This window comes from Siphateles boraxobius, unplaced genomic scaffold, assembly GCF_051911475.1.
Source record: "Siphateles boraxobius isolate OS27281-9 unplaced genomic scaffold, OSU_SipBor_1 100, whole genome shotgun sequence".
Lineage (NCBI taxonomy): Eukaryota > Metazoa > Chordata > Actinopteri > Cypriniformes > Leuciscidae > Siphateles > Siphateles boraxobius.
Genome location: NW_027508701.1, coordinates 3,752,199 through 3,768,516, shown reverse-complemented (window position 1 = coordinate 3,768,516; position 16,318 = coordinate 3,752,199). Strand labels below are relative to the sequence as shown.

Here is a 16,318-nt window from a genome sequence, read left to right as displayed (position 1 = left end):
GGATGCAGCCTGTGTTTTCCGGAAGACTGAAGTTTCATAAGACATGTTGGAATAGTGTTTCCACTGTCTAAAAGGTCAAAGGGAGGCCCTTTATTGGCACCAGACAACAAGCTTTGGAAAGCTGATCCACTGCCACGAGGACATAGTTGTAGCCATCTGATGCTGCAAGATCAGGGATGAAGTCCAGTCCTAGGTGTGACTAGGGGCAATGAGGAACGGGCTGAGGAAGGAGTTTGCCGATGGGCTGGTGGCAAGGAGATTTGGAAATTGCAGTCCGGGCAGTCCTGCATGAACCGATGAACTTCCTGGGACATATACGGGCCACCCGGAAAGGGAGGTAGAGATTAGGATGAATGAGGAAAGGTGCAATGGTAAGGGTGGTAGGGTCCGATCTTAGAAAAGCTTTAATTATGACATCCATACATTTGCTAACATTTACCTCTAAAACACATTTCAACCGCCCAGTTGGGTCCCTTTGCCTTATAGAAAGACCACATGGCTCCTTCTTGGTCCACAGGACTGTCTCTCATATTCAAATGAAAACAGTGGCTTTGTTCCCTCAGCAAAGTTCTGCAGAACATCACAGATGCCATGTGTGGGTGTAAAATCCTGATTCTTTCATTAACATACATAAACCAAATACATTCTGTAATGATATTTCTAAGCATAATATAAAAAATGTCACCCTTCATAAGCATTACCTAATATCTGCTTGTAATCTTGCTTGATCCAGATGATTCCACTGCTGATGAAGTTCAAGGAATTTCCTCTATTTGTGTCATCTCTTGGACTATTTATTTTTAAACATTTAAGTTTTTCAGGTTTACTAAGTAGTATCAATCTCTAAAACGAGAACGAAACATTGACACTCTGCACAATCAATGGGGATGACAGCAAACAATCGGCTCTGCTGTATCAGCAGGCTCTATATGGTTAGTGTATGGGTGGCTTTAGGAACGTAGGCCAAGTAAGAGCCCAATAATGGAGCATCCATTTATGATTTTAATATATATATATACATTGAATATGTTGTTGTTATTATAACATACTACTTTATTATGTACTAGGCAGAAACCCCTAGGTTTCGTGGTTAGTCAGGATCAACAGTGAGACACCTGCAGCTGAACCAACTTCCAGGTATCATCAGATAATCCCTACAATAGTCATATTCAAGTCCAGATTAACAAATTAACAGTGCATTTTCTCACTATAAATCAAGCAAGTAATGCTGTGGAATGTTCTTTATTTCATTGTTTTTTGTGATTTTAAGTATAATCATTCAGTTATATTATGGTATGTCACAGCAAGACAGAAGTTTAACTAATAATTTGAATTCAAGTTAATAATATTTGGAATGGAGTGACGCCTCTATATAATCAAAATTGGAGGCCCGAGATGGTCGATGTAGACAGAAGAGTTCATATGTGCATAGGAGCACCAAAAAAAAAAAAGCCTCAAACAAAATATAAAGTAGTGAAGGAAATGTGAATGTTTGAATGATATCTAAGGTTTAGTTCTGTTGTGAAGCGCTTTCCACACTGATCACATACAAACACTTTTCTCCAGTGTGAATTATTAATGTGGGTTTTCAGGGATTTTTTATGTGTAAAACTTTGTCCACAATGAGAGCAAGTATAAGGCTTTTCTCCAGTGTGGAGTCTCATGTGGACCTTAAGGTTTACTTTATGTGTGAAACTCTTTCCACACTGATCACATGGGAATGGTTTATCTCCAGTGTGAATGTTTATATGAAATCTAAGGCTTTTTTCTGTTATGAACCGCTTTCCACACTGATCACATGCAAACAGCTTTTCTCCCGTGTGCATTCTGATGTGGGAATCAAGGGTTTTTTTATGTGTGAAACTCTGTCCACAATGAGAGCAAGTATAAGGCTTTTCTCCAGTGTGAATTCTCAAGTGGACATTAAGGTTTCCTTTTTGACTGAAACTTATCCCACACTGCTGGCAGGTGAAAGGACTCTCTCCAGTGTGAAGTCTCATGTGGACCATTAGGTTTCCTTTTCGATTGAAACTTTTTCCACATTGTTTGCAGGTAAAAAGTCTCTCTCCAGCGTGAATGCTCATATGAAGTTTAAGGCTTTGTGTTTGAGTAAAACTTTTCCCACACTGTTGGCATGTGAAAGGCTTTTCTCCGGTGTGAACTCTCATGTGGACATTGAGTTTTTGTTTTTGACTGAAACTCTTTCCACACTGATGGCAGGTGACATAACTGTTAGATTTGGTCTTCTCAGCTCTTTTTTGTGAGGAAGTCATTTCAGTCTGTGTGGATGGTTTTTCTCCGATCATGAAATCATGTTTCTCATCTTTCTCTTCAATATCATGCAGTTCTTGACTGTTTTCAGTTTTCAGTTCCTCTTTCAGTACCATCAGGTCTAAAGTGAAAAAAAGACAAATATAAGTTAAAACCAGTTTAATGGCACAAAACATACTGCAATAAAACTACTGAAATAGGTGTTTTCTGTAGTTTTTCAGGAATTTCAAGCATTTTTGCCAGCACAAATGTTTAGTGTAAAGACATAAATATACATAAAAAATGCAGTCTAAGGACAGAATATACCCTGACTTATACTTCCCATAACTTAAACTTTGCTAGATATATCATAGACATTTAACTATTATAAAAAAATACAGCCTGTAAGTAGCAGCCATGCACACCCCGTAATATGAGATAAATCTTATGCTAAAAAGTCCTGAGCTCTTAAAATAATAACCTTGTAATAATGATTATAAATCAGTATATTATAGTGAGGTAAACTCTTCCCTTGAATACTGTTATTGATTTCCTGTGTTTTAAACACTGATTGCATAACATGTTGCTATGGTGGATTCACAACGAGAATTAAGAGCATATTCTCTGCAACAAATAACTTTTTTCCAATGTACTTGCATTTGTTTCAATGTAGTTACAGATGTAACCCAGATGAAGGGAACGGAGATGTTATGTTGTCTGAAAAATAGGGTCTTACTTGGAAGCCCCAATCACCTCTGAGTTTTGAGTACAATCACGCTTTGAGTACCCAGAAAAGCGCTATATAAATGTAAAAAAATATTATTATTTAGCGGTGGTTCAGGGTTGTGACAATTGACAACCCCCACACATCATCTCTGTTCCCTCCATCAGGGAACAGGGGTTACATTAGTAACCAAGACGTTGCCCATTTGTCAGTCACTACAACGGTATGTCAACTGACAAATGGGGTCCCTATGGAAAACGCCACAACCACTGAAATGTGTTACGAGTGATGGAGATGCAGATGCTGGCAAGCTGTAGCATGCCCTTTTGGAAACTGCTCCCGTCGAGTCATAACCTACCCAGCGCCCCATGAAAGCCCAGAATGTTAGTCCTCCATGCCAACAGGATGAAAGGGACAGGGCTTACCATGGAGACTGTCATAGCTGCTGTTCCTTTCTTTATTTATTTCAAGTTTTATTTTGGTTCTCAATTCCCTTTTTTAAGCCATGACCAGTGTAATTAATGCTGGGGAAGCTTACCTAGTTCAACAGAGAGTGACGCTACGGAGGCCACATCCTACCAGAAGGGAAGAACATGTGGAAATCCACATATGGACTGACCCGTGGGGCAGAGCTACATATGGAAAGGCCTCTGCGGTAGGTCCTACCTAGACAGGGATAAAACTACTTCAGGAGCAGAGATGGGGTAGAGCAAATCTGCCCAGGGAAAGACTGGTTTACTGACAGGGAAACCGTATCATATCGGATTACCAAGGGGGAAATCACAACACATGGGGCATCTAGACAGGGGGCTGACCAAGCGGGCATGCACGAGTTCTGGGACTGCCGGAGGATGCTCGGAGGACACTCAACCTGGTCCTGGAAGGGAGTGGTGGGATGACTAGGCCGGGCCTGAACTCAAGGCACAATTCGCTGACAGAAATTCCTGCAGATTCCCCTCCCTCATGATGGAAATGTGCGAGGTCAGGAGTGCTGTCATTAGAGACAGAATCTTCAGTTCACCTGACTCAAGCAGCTTAAAGGGAGCTCTCTGGATACCAGAAAGGACCACAGAGAGATCCCAGGAGGAGATGAGGCTTGGCCTGGAAGGATTTAATCTCCTGGCGCCTCTCAGGAACCTTACGACCAGGTCGTGCTTTCCTAGAGACTTACCGTCCACTGCAATATGATGTGCCGCAATGGTGGCAACATACACTTTCCAGGTGGAGGGGGACAGCCTACGCTTCAAGACTTCTTGCAGGAAGGAAAGCGCAGAATCGATCGGGAATCTCCGGGGGTCTTTCTGACGGGAAAAGCACCACTCAGCGAACAGAATCCACTTCAAAGCATTAGTTTGCCTAAAACAGGGAGCTCTGGCTTGAGTGATAGTGTCTACCACCGCCGGTGCCCTGTCTCTAAAAAATAAGGTCCTTCCTCATGGCAATCTGTCAGGGAGAGGCTGTCAGAATCAGGTAAGAAAACTAAATTTGGGTGGGCCAGTACGGCGCAACCATCAAGACCTGCTCCCCGTCCTCCCTGATCTTGCACAGTTTCTGTGCAAGTAGGCTTACTGAGGGAAACGCGTATTTACGTAGGCCCCCGGCCCAGCTTTGTTCTAACACATCTGTGCCGAGGGGGGTTCGGTCAGGGAGTAAAAGAGCTGGCGATGGCAGGACTCCTGGGAGGCAAATACGTTTACCTGTGTGTCCCTGAATCAACTCTAGATCAGCTGAACCACCTGGGGATGGAGTCTTCATTCTCTATTCATTACAGCATGCCTATTTTTGTGCTGTAACTAGTAGTAAAGAGGAAGAGATGATTAGTTTATGTGTGCTCCACACAGCCTCTTCGCTTGATCCGAGACATTACACTGATCTGTCACACAATAAAGGGCGCCGAATAAGATCACAAGAGCTCTAGAGACACCTTTGGTCTCACTCCAGTCAATGGAAATTAACCAATTTCCGATTCTTGTGAGGTTACCCTATCTGTGGACATGATTCTTTGGCAGTACCACTTTTTTATGCACAACAAAGGTTTGCCTGGATGCGTTCATCTTAATTTTCCGATATGTGTAGAGGAAACTGAAAATACTTTTCCCAGCAATACAGCTAGAAAAACACAGTATGACTTTCTTACAAATTATCTTTTTGTAAAGCTGGTTAGAAACCATATGTATTGTGAAAAGAATTAGCCTATACAAATAAATATGACTTGACTTAGCATTAAACAACTATTTTAAATTGTGTAACATTAAAGTCCACCAAAGGCGATGTGTCTGAACCCATGTGCAGTTTTATTTGATAAATGAAAAATGAGCATGAGCACTTGAACGTGAGAACTAGACTTGAACAGAACTTGACTGTGACTATAACGGACTTGACAAACTCACCAAACAGCAGGTCACACAAAACAAAGCTAGACAAGAGACAATGGTAACATAAGGGCTATTTATACACAAAGACCAACCGTCTACAATGCGAGTCAATCACTCGCATATGCGACTAAATCTTCACTCTGGGCGGTTAATTGGTTAATAAATTATTAGATTTTACTCACCAGTGTGTTTGTGTTAGAGGACAAGTATACGTTTATATTTTCACTCCCTGAACACTCTGACTGAGCGCTTGAGAGTTTTGCTCTCCGTCAAACAATCTGTACCTAAACTATTTCTATTCAGCTCAATGGATGCACAGCGTACCTGTATTTGACATACTCTGTAAACTCTAGTGTGAATCCGCACAACTCGGTTGCTTTGCTGAGAGCTCTGTGTTTCTCACACACACGCAAAGAGAGAGCGGGAGAACCTTACATACCACGCAGAATCTACGCGCTACATGCAAACGATATTCTTTGTTGTATTCTCCTGTCAAAATAACGTTCATTTTGAATTATTCAGCTTTTAAGAACAAGCATTTGATGTATTGTATTGATTATCTTTGAACTGATTATGAAATTGTAATGATACATTTACCTGACATAAAAAATTGTTACATTTGATTATTCTAACGGACTCTGACATTATTTTCATTAGAGTTAAAAGGAATAGTCAAACATTCGCTCACATGCACGGATATCATTAAAACCTTTTCATTTATGGAGTCAGATGAAATAACGAGTTAATACATATGAGAAAATGTATTGAATTTAATCAAAAGTACTTTGCCATGAGAAAAGACAGTAGCACGTAAAGACCTTCTGTGCTGGTCGGATGCCGGACTTTGGGCCGATCGAGCGCGAGTTTACACGTGTAATGATTGTATGGTCACATTAATACCTGAAAAATACTGAGAAAGTACAATACATTTTAACAAATGACAAACAACCAATTTTAGATCTGCAAACTTTACAATGCATTTTAACTTACTGAATATATAATGCACTATAATGTACATTATGGATACCTCTATAACGCATCACACATGAAGGCTTTAAATAGCGTGTTACGGAAGTGTTTTATGTTGGTGTTGTCTGAGCTGCTGGACTCGTTTGCTCTCTGAGAGGACTCACCGCTGTTTAAAGTTGAACACGGTGCGTGGAGGAGAACCTATCCCAGGATTCCACTGCAAGATGTGCCGAAAGTTGTGGGACAAATAGTGAGGTTGGCATAGAGCCTATTATTACGAAAAAGCTTGACGTCAATGCAGTAAGACGGTGATATTAAAACTCAGTAGCCGATACACTTATTGAACATGCAATGCGCTATTGCACGTGAAGCGTTTTATAATGGTTTTCTATGTGTGCTGTTCATAATCTGATTGCCTCTATAAAGTATGCTTTATTAATAAAGTAGTAGGCCTATATTGTGTACTAAATTTGTGGCTTCAATTTAATATCCACTCACATTATGCGTTTTAAATGGGGATCACGCTTGATTACGCTGCCGTTGTCTGTTTTAGCAGAATACTGCCATCTAGTGGTAGGAGGTTTTCTCAGACAGTGTGTGTGGATCGTGCAAGGCGAAGCCGGCGAAATGAAAGTCTCAAAATCCAAATGAATCAAATAGGATCGACTCAGAAACGAGTCAATGAATGCACGCGTGTCACCTCATCCACAAATGCACATGCATGCACAAATTCTGGCCTACACTAATACAAAATTGAGGTTTTGTATTAACAACTATGTCTCTATTTGTACAAAATGCTGCACATTCACGTGATTCTGGATTTTGCACACACAAGTTGTATTGTATTAGTTTAAATGTAGCGACGCACATTTGTGAATTTGTCAAATAAATGGGTAGTTGTGCACACATTAATAATTAGCACCAGGCCTATTCATTTGTAGTTGTTTGTGTGTGGGTTGTGAAATGCTTAAAAACAGCGAAAAGAAAGTCTCAAAATCCAAATGAATCAAATGAGATCGACTCAGAAAAGAACTCAATGAATACACATAATGCACATAACATAATGGGGGCTCGTCCGTATGTGATTTATGAGGGAAATTGGGTAGATGAGTTAAACTGACCTACATTCGAAACATGATATAGAAATGCTGTTGAAGTAACATTTTAAGCACAATATTGAGTGTTTTCGTTCCATTTCAGCAAAGAAAACAGTTCCAAACAGCCACAGCAGAGCCGTTGCATGTGTGCGAGACACAGCGGTGGTTCATTCATGAATGATTCAGTGTTTTTGAATTAATCAGGCACAAGCCGGGTTGAGCCTGTTGGGTCTTTTTATATATATCTATATTCAGTCAATCACAGCGCGAATCGTCTCTTGGGCGTGTCTGCCATGAGCTTCAAATCTCTTGTTGCTCTTGCGAATTTTCGTTCGTTTAGTCACTTTGCTGTTTGGCCGTCTGGGGTAAAATGCACCGCAGAAAAAAGCAGAGGACGATTACATCCTTTTTTCAAACAGACACTGTAAGTATAATGTGTTACAGTATGTCGCGATGACATGAATCACGCGTAAAGTTTCATTGTTATGATTTAACCTACTGTAACGCAGTAAGACGTGTAAGACAACAGAACCCGTATGGACCTCGTCACCAAGCGCCGGATTGTGCCGAGTGTGTGTATAAATGCCCTCCTACTGTCGCTTTGGATAAAAGCGTCTGTTAAATGAGACATAACAGATTATTCCCAGCAGGCACACACCGTCATAAGACGTTGATATTTGGTTACATTTTGTTTACGACGTCGGGTGACCAAAATTCACGGCTGAATAGTGTTGCTGTGTGTCATATACACAAGGAAAAACTTGATCAATTAGCGAGAAAAAAGATTGCTCAACAATTTGTGGCCTGCGAGGAAAGCTGAAAAATTCAGTTTAGAAGTTTTGATTAAAAATCTCACTTCAATTTTGATCATATTAAAACCTTCTAAATACATTGATTTAGGTTTTATTGATATATTTTTATAAAATGTCTGTTGTATAAAATTACTGTAGATGTAATCTGTATACTCATTGAACACTTGTTTTTAGTCCAACTAAAGAAGATAAAAGTTATTGTTCAAGTGTAGTGTATCTGAAATATTGTAAATATCATAAAATATCTTTATAGATGTCCACAGTGGTCTGAAAGTCCCAAGTCCTGCAGTATTTTTTTATTTTGAGATGATTTCACAAAAATAGGTTGCTGTAAGCTATCATGGCATGTTCCCAAAATTGCCACTAGGGTGCTGTAAAATGCCAATTGCTATTCTATCTAGAATTCATTATTATGAACATCACCTTTGGGTTACATCACCATACAGCTTTTGCTGTTACAAAATGGAGTGGATTAAGAAAATATACAGGCCAAAAAAATAATACTATCATTCATTAAACAGTAATTGCATTATTTACGTTATAAATATTTGTCATTATGACACTAGTATTATTTAGCTATGAACAGCATCATATACGAGCTAGTGTCAATCTCTCTGAGACTGAATACTTTTCACATGTGATGATGCAGTTCAGGAGAAGAAACTGATCCTACATCAACTTCTGATGGAAAATTTACAGCTGGGGTTGTTAGAAGAGATTTTATGTTTAATGTTACACAGAATACTGGTTTTGTTTAGGCTACTTCCACATTATTATCCTAATTTAATGTTCTACATGTCATAATAAGCAGCATTAGCATTTGTCTGGTCATGTGATCTCAACAAACATGTCTGTCCACTTGAGAAGACCCGCCGCTCCATGTCAGATAAAACCGCCAGAGATGGGGGACTCGATTCACATGACTTGACTCGAGTCGCACATTTAAGGACTTGAGACTTGCTTGACTAAATTAAGAAAATGACTTGACGTGACTATGACTTGAGATCCAATGACTCGAGACTTGACTTGAACTGTATGACTCGAAAATGACTTCATATACATTTTTATATAAATCATCGCAACATCAATTGATGAACAAAATGAAAGCACCGGAACCATTGACGCCAGTCATCAGATTCTGCGCGATTGCGTGACGCACAGAAAAAACATACAGCGCTGTGAGCGCGCTAAATACTAAAACATCTCCCAGCATCGTTTCTTTTTGGATATAAACACTAGAAATTGACCATATTCATACAAGAAGATTTGCTCTATGCATAATAACTGGCAATTGATATCGGACACGACCATCACAACCTCGAACTTCATTCACCACGTCTAAAAGTAAGTTATGGCTTATTTAACCTGTTTGTTATAGATAATTTGACTAACGTTAAATATAGAGAGAATCGTGGTTAAAACAGCATGCCTCTTTATACAATATTATGTTTTCAAATATAGCTTAAGGCTGACAATATAGATTCAAATGATAATTAATGATGGCATATGTTTTGTATAATGTGCATAAATTCACAGACATTTGCCACAGTTTCTTTCAAATCATGCTTTAAAGCCAAATATGTCGCTCTTTCCAATGACGAAAAACAGCATAGAAAACTGTTAATGATGTATTGTCGTGTTTTATGTGTCTCTTGAAGCAGGGTCAGATGTTATCAGGGGGTTTGGGGGCAAAATGTGAGTGGAATTATGAGTATGAGTATGAGTTATTTTTATATTTATACAATATGATATTAAAAAATATTTCCAGAATATTGGTGCGATTGCAAATGTGATAATGATTTATCCAAACAAGCCACAGAAAAAGATTTGTTCGTATCCAAACAAATGCAGGGTTTTTGTGATTCAGTGATCTAGTTGCTTAGTTCCAGATTAAATCTGCCGCTTTGAACGAATCAGTTAAATGAATGCTTCTATGACTCGCTCATTAAGACGGTGATTTGGCGCCACCCATTGGCGGTTTTAATTTCATAATTAAAAAAATATAATTTATTATTTTTTAGCATCTAATTTTTTCTATATTAAAGGCACACTATGCAGGAATTCCGTTTTTGTCAAACAGCGCCCCCTAGAGTCGCTGTAGAGTACTTGTATTTAACGTTACTGTCGTAAATACCACTCGCGCAGAGCGTATCTGCACTCACGGCCTCTGCACTTTATAATAATAAAGTATCCTACCGCGTTTGATGGCTTATAACGTTTTTACATGATTGCAGCTAATTTACAAGTAAATAGTCTATAGCCTAGGCCTACTGTATAATTTCATTTGTGTTTTTGAATGTAATGTAAACATTACAAAATGCCAGATGACATCAATAAAGTTACATGTACGTCGCATTATTTCGTAACATTGTCCGTTATGATGTCGTTAGACATGGTTATTGCAATTTATCACAATAGTTTGCAAATTGCGCTCATTTACAATGATTACAACGTGTAGGCTTATTTATGTCCTGATAATTATGTGAGATATTGACAACTGTTCTCATGATAATCGCAGGAATGAACTTTAACAGTGAAAGCCTGAGCGAGTGGGACTCCTGTCCGGTTCCTCGTGCTGTCGGATTCTCGTTTCCTTTTCCTTGTCTCTTCCGACCGCGATTTCTTTGCTTTTTCCATCGTCGAGTATCACGTCTGAAATGCGCGCAAGTGTCTTCGTGCTTCATATGTTGTTGTTGATGTGTGTGACGTCGTTGCCGTAAAGCATGTCGTGATTCTCGCGAGATTTGTCGCAAGCTTTACTACCAGGATGATTCGCCCTACTATGAGTTTGTTTACCACCGAAATGACTTTGAAGCTGTTATATTAAGGTACGATTCTTGCATAGTGTGCCTTTAAAATTATTATATTTAATATAATATTTATTTATTTATCAATCTCATAACATTATTTATGGTGTTGTAATTGCAGTGTAAATGTATGGTTAGAAAAAAAATGATTAGAACATAGTTAGAAAAAAATGCCCCTGGAAATCAATTTAAGGGGTCAAATATGGGCTATTAATGGGAAAGTTAATGTCTGCCAGTGATATTGCATAATAAAAATATATAAGCAAAGTTAAACATATGACATTTACTATAGAACCGATATAATTAATGCATCACACTTGTGAATTTACCTTCAAATGTATTGTCTTCAACATTTTTCATATATTTGTTGTATAATAATAATTCCAAATTTTGATAATCATAAATACATGCTGTAATAAATTATATGAATATTATTAATATTACGATATAAATGTATAAGAAAGGTAATCAAAAATAAATAAGGTTGAGGTATATATAAACATATTATCTGTTTGGTATTGTAACTTGACTTGGACTTGACTTGACCCTTAGCAGGACTCCACTTGACTTGCTTGAAGTGAACCATTGACTTGACTGGACTTGGTTATGTGTACTGCGACTTGTTGACTTGCTTGAGACTTGATGGTAGGGACTTGAGACTTACTTGTGACTTGAACCTGTGTGACTTACTCCCACCTCTGAAAACCGCTTTAATTAGGACACTCATACGACATTCGTCATAAACATCATTTATTTTTCTAGATCATTTTTATAAGGATTGAATGAAACTAACCTGTTTGTTCCTCAGTATCTTCATGTTTCACGCTGAACACTTCTTCAATCTTTATCTCTTCACTCTCCTCTTTAATAAACGCCATCTTTATAATAGTGTCACGTGGATCTCAGATGTTTCTCCAGAAGTTTTCCTGTGTGTTTGAACAAATGTGTCAAGCTTAAGATGAGAATAACAGAAAGAAAAATAAATCCACAGTAAATCTCTGAGTGCGTCTCAATCAGCTCTAGTTCAGTAGTTCAGCGCACTGGTGATGGAGTCAGTCAGAGTGAGAGTTAATGGACTTAAATCAACTGATCAGACAAAAATCACTAAACAAGCAGTGAAAAGAGCAAATAGACCCTTCATATTTAGGCATTTATGATGTATAGATGATTTTTAATGATTTGTAGACTACATTGAATAGATTACACTGTCATGAAAACATTTGCTATTGGTTTGTAAAAGTTGTCATTACACCATTAAACTGTTTTAGGCAGTTCGACCGATCCGAATCAGTGAATCGTTTTGCGGAGAGATTGGTTCAATTGACTCGGAGTAAAAAAAAGAAAACATCTGTTTCTCCTTAACTACTTGCCAACTGCCGAATTCGTGTTAACGATCAAATTATTGACTATATCTGGAACGAAATGAGACGCACCTTTTCTGATTTACTGGGACTGTAATACCTAGTCATAGTAAACAAATTACTACCCACGTGCTTAAGCGCTTTATTCACAAACAAACATTTCTTCAGGCCAAACACAACACTAGCAGGAACGCGACGCAGACATATGACGTCAAATCGCCAGACCAAAATAAAAGTCCCTTCACTCGCTGCTGTCTAAAATTACAAAAATACACACACACACACACACACACACACACACACACACACACACACACACACACACACACACACACACACACACACACACACACACACACACACACACACACACACACATATATATAATGCACATTAACATGTTAGGTGAGTATATCCTAAAGTTGTCAGGGCTGCCTGGGATACTAACCTAACATGTTAATGTGCAATATATATACTGACCTAAAATGTTAATGTACGTAATATATAAATATATTCTCACCTAACATGTTAATATTATATAAATATATATATAAAGGAAGTGAATGCAGTAATGCTTGATGCTGTGCTACTGTCACCTGATGTCCTTTTGGTGGCTAATCGAGTCTTCCATCCACAAAATAATGTGTGTCCAGGTTCAAAGCTGCTGCTAGGAAAAATGAAGAAATTACAAATGCACGGCCATCAGTGTTAGGTTATTCTCTTATAAACAGAAAGAAGTACGGTTATTATGTACAGTTAATTGGTAATAGTACCTCAAAATGCCTACAGTATGAATTTTTCTGTATTTCCTAAGTGATAACATAATACAAACTTACCTTTCACCCATGCTTTTATCTTTCCAGAGACAGCAACTGCAGCCAATTGATGAGATTTTCTTTTCCTCATCTATCTGTCGGTGGGTTTGAAGGAGAGAGACTTGGGACACCGTTTCCATGTGGACCCATCCACCGTGTGTGTGTGGCTTTCACCAGCTCAAGTCAAAGCTAATCTCCCTGGAGAGTTCAGTGCCTTCCCAGACACACAGGTGATCCTCGATCGCACTGAACATGTCAGACACCAAATGTACTCAAACTACAAATCTCACTGCACAATGAAAAGCCTCATTGGGATAGCGCCACATGGGGCAGTCACATTTGTCTCTCAGCTTTATGCTGGGTCAATGAGTGACAAGGAGATCTTTAAACAGTCTGGAATAGCCAAACAGCCGACAGAAGAAGTGGCAGTAAAGGTGGACAAAGGCTTCCTAATCTGTGACTGTGTCAAGTGTAAAGTGTACTTTCCACCATTCCTGTCCAAGACAAAGATCAGCACATCAGGTGAAGCAAACACAGGCCATAGCACGGCTGGAGGATCACACTAAATAAACTGTCTGATGGTGTCATCCTGCTTTCCCATACGGTAAACATCATCAGCTCCTTACACCATCAGCTCTTTACACCATCAGCTCTTTACATCATCAGCTCTTTACACCATCAGCTCCTTACACCATCAGCTCTTTACATCATCAGCTCTTTACACCATCAGCTATTTACACCATCAGCTCTTTACACCATCAGCTATTTACACCATCAGCTCTTTACATCATCAGCTCTTTACACCATCAGCTCTTTACACCATCAGCTCTTTACATCATCAGCTCTTTACACCATCAGCTCCTTACACCATCAGCTCTTTACATCATCAGCTCTTTACACCATCAGCTATTTACACCATCAGCTCTTTACACCATCAGCTATTTACACCATCAGCTCTTTACACCATCAGTTATTTACACCATCAGCTCTTTACATCATCAGCTCTTTACACCATCAGCTCTTTACACCATCACCTCCTTACACCATCAGCTCCTTACACCATCAGCTCTTTACATCATCAGCTCTTTACACCATCAGCTATTTACACCATCAGCTCCTTACACCATCAGCTCTTTACACCATCAGCTCTTTACATCATCAGCTCTTTACACCATCAGCTCCTTACACCATCAGCTCTTTACATCATCAGCTCTTTACACCATCAGCTCCTTACACCATCAGCTCTTTACACCATCAGCTCTTTACACCATCAGCTCCTTACACCATCAGCTCTTTACACCATCAGCTCTTTACATCATCAGCTCTTTACACCATCAGCTCTTTACACCATCAGCTCTTTACATCATCAGCTCCTTACACCATCAGCTCTTTACATCATGAGCTCCTTACACCATCAGCTCTTTACATCATCAGCTCCTTACATCATCAGCTCTTTACATCATCAGCTCCTTACACCATCAGCTCCTTACACCATCAGGTATTTACACCATCAGCTCTTTACATCATCAGCTCCTTACATCATCAGCTCTTTACATCATCAGCTCCTTACACCATCAGCTCCTTACACCATCAGGTATTTACACCATCAGCTCTTTACATCATCAGCTCTTTACATCATCAGCTCTTTACACCATCAGCTCTTTACACCATCAGCTCTTTACACCATCAGCCCTTTACATCATCAGCTCTTTACATCATCAGCTCTTTACATCATCAGCTCTTTACACCATCAGCTCTTTACATCATCAGCTCTTTACATCATCAGCTCTTTACATCATCAGCTCTTTACACCATCAGCTCTTTACATCATCAGCTCCTTACACCGTCAGCTCTTTACATCATCAGCTCATTACACCATCAGCTCTTTACACCATAAGCTCTTTACATCATCAGCTCTTTACACCATAAGCTCTTTACATCATCAGCTCTTTACATCTTTAGCTCCTTACACCATCAGCTCTTTACATCATCAGCTCTTTACCCCATCAACTCTTTACACCATCAGCTATTTACATCATCAGCTCCTTACACCATCAGCTCTTTACACCATCAGCTCTTTACATCATCAGCTCCTTACACCATCAGCTCTTTTCATCATCAGCTCGTTACACCATCAGCTCTTTACACCATCAGCTCTTTACATCATCAGCTCCTTACACCATCAGCTCTTTACATCATCAGCTCGTTACACCATCAGCACTTTACCCCATCAGCTCTTTACACCATCAGCTATTTACATCATCAGCTCCTTACATCATCAGCTCTTTACACCATCAGCTCTTTACACCAGCTATTTACATCATCAGCTCTTTACATCATCAGCTCTTTACATCATCAGCTCTTTACATCATCAGCTCTTTACATCATCAGCTCTTTAAACCATCAGCTATTTACACCATCAGCTATTTACATCATCAGCTCCTTACACCATCAGCTATTTACATCATCAGCTCTTTACACCATCAGCTCTTTACATCATCAGCTCTTTACATCATCAGCTCCTTACACCATCAGCTCTTTACATCATCAGCTCTTTACATCATCAGCCTTTTACACCACCAGCTCTTTACATCATCAGCTCTTTACATCATCAGCTCCTTACACCATCAGCTCTTTACATCATCAGCTCTTTACATCATCAGCCTTTTACACCACCAGCCCTTTACATCATCAGCTCCTTACACCATCAGCTCTTTACACCATCAGCTCTTTACATCATCAGCTCTTTACATCATCAGCCCTTTACATCATCAGCTCCTTACATCATCAGCTCCTTACACCATCAGCTCTTTACACCATCAGCTCTTTACACCATCAGCTCTTTACATCATCAGCCCTTTACATCATCAGCCCTTTACATCATCAGCTCCTTACACCATCAGCTCTTTACACCATCAGCTCCTTACACCATCAGCCCCTTACACCATCAGCTCTTTACACCATCAGCTCCTTACACCATCAGCTCCTTACATCATCAGCTCTTTACACCATCAGCTCTTTACACCATCAGCTCTTTACATCATCAGCTCTTTACACCATCAGCTCCTTACACCATCATCTCCTTACACCATCAGCTCTTTACATCAT

General features: G+C 39.4%; 1 protein-coding gene across 2 annotated transcripts; it reads right to left on the bottom strand.

The window, feature by feature from the left end:
* Positions 1-52: 52 nt before the first annotated feature.
* Positions 53-12,622, bottom strand: LOC143746893 (uncharacterized). 2 transcript variants are annotated; one of them, XM_077239130.1, is made up of 3 exons: positions 12,554-12,622; positions 11,828-11,960; positions 53-2,392 (listed from the first exon to the last, which is right to left on the bottom strand). In XM_077239130.1, exons 2-3 carry the CDS (start codon positions 11,910-11,912, stop codon positions 1,455-1,457), a joined length of 1,023 nt encoding a protein of 340 aa, XP_077095245.1. In that variant the 5' UTR covers positions 11,913-11,960; positions 12,554-12,622; the 3' UTR covers positions 53-1,454. The 2 variants fall into 2 exon arrangements, with proteins under 2 accessions (XP_077095245.1, XP_077095254.1); XM_077239139.1 differs by having other exon boundaries at positions 12,525-12,578.
* Positions 12,623-16,318: the final 3,696 nt, after the last annotated feature.

Bases quoted from the DNA above. Each gene is read 5' to 3' on its own strand.
- LOC143746893 (XM_077239130.1), bottom strand. From the start codon at position 11,912: ATGGCGTTTATTAAAGAGGAGAGTGAAGAGATAAAGATTGAAGAAGTG. The intron at 2,393-11,827 runs GTTAGTTTCATT...TTTTCACTTTAG, and splicing joins AGATACTGAGGAACAAACAG to ACCTGATGGTACTGAAAGAG.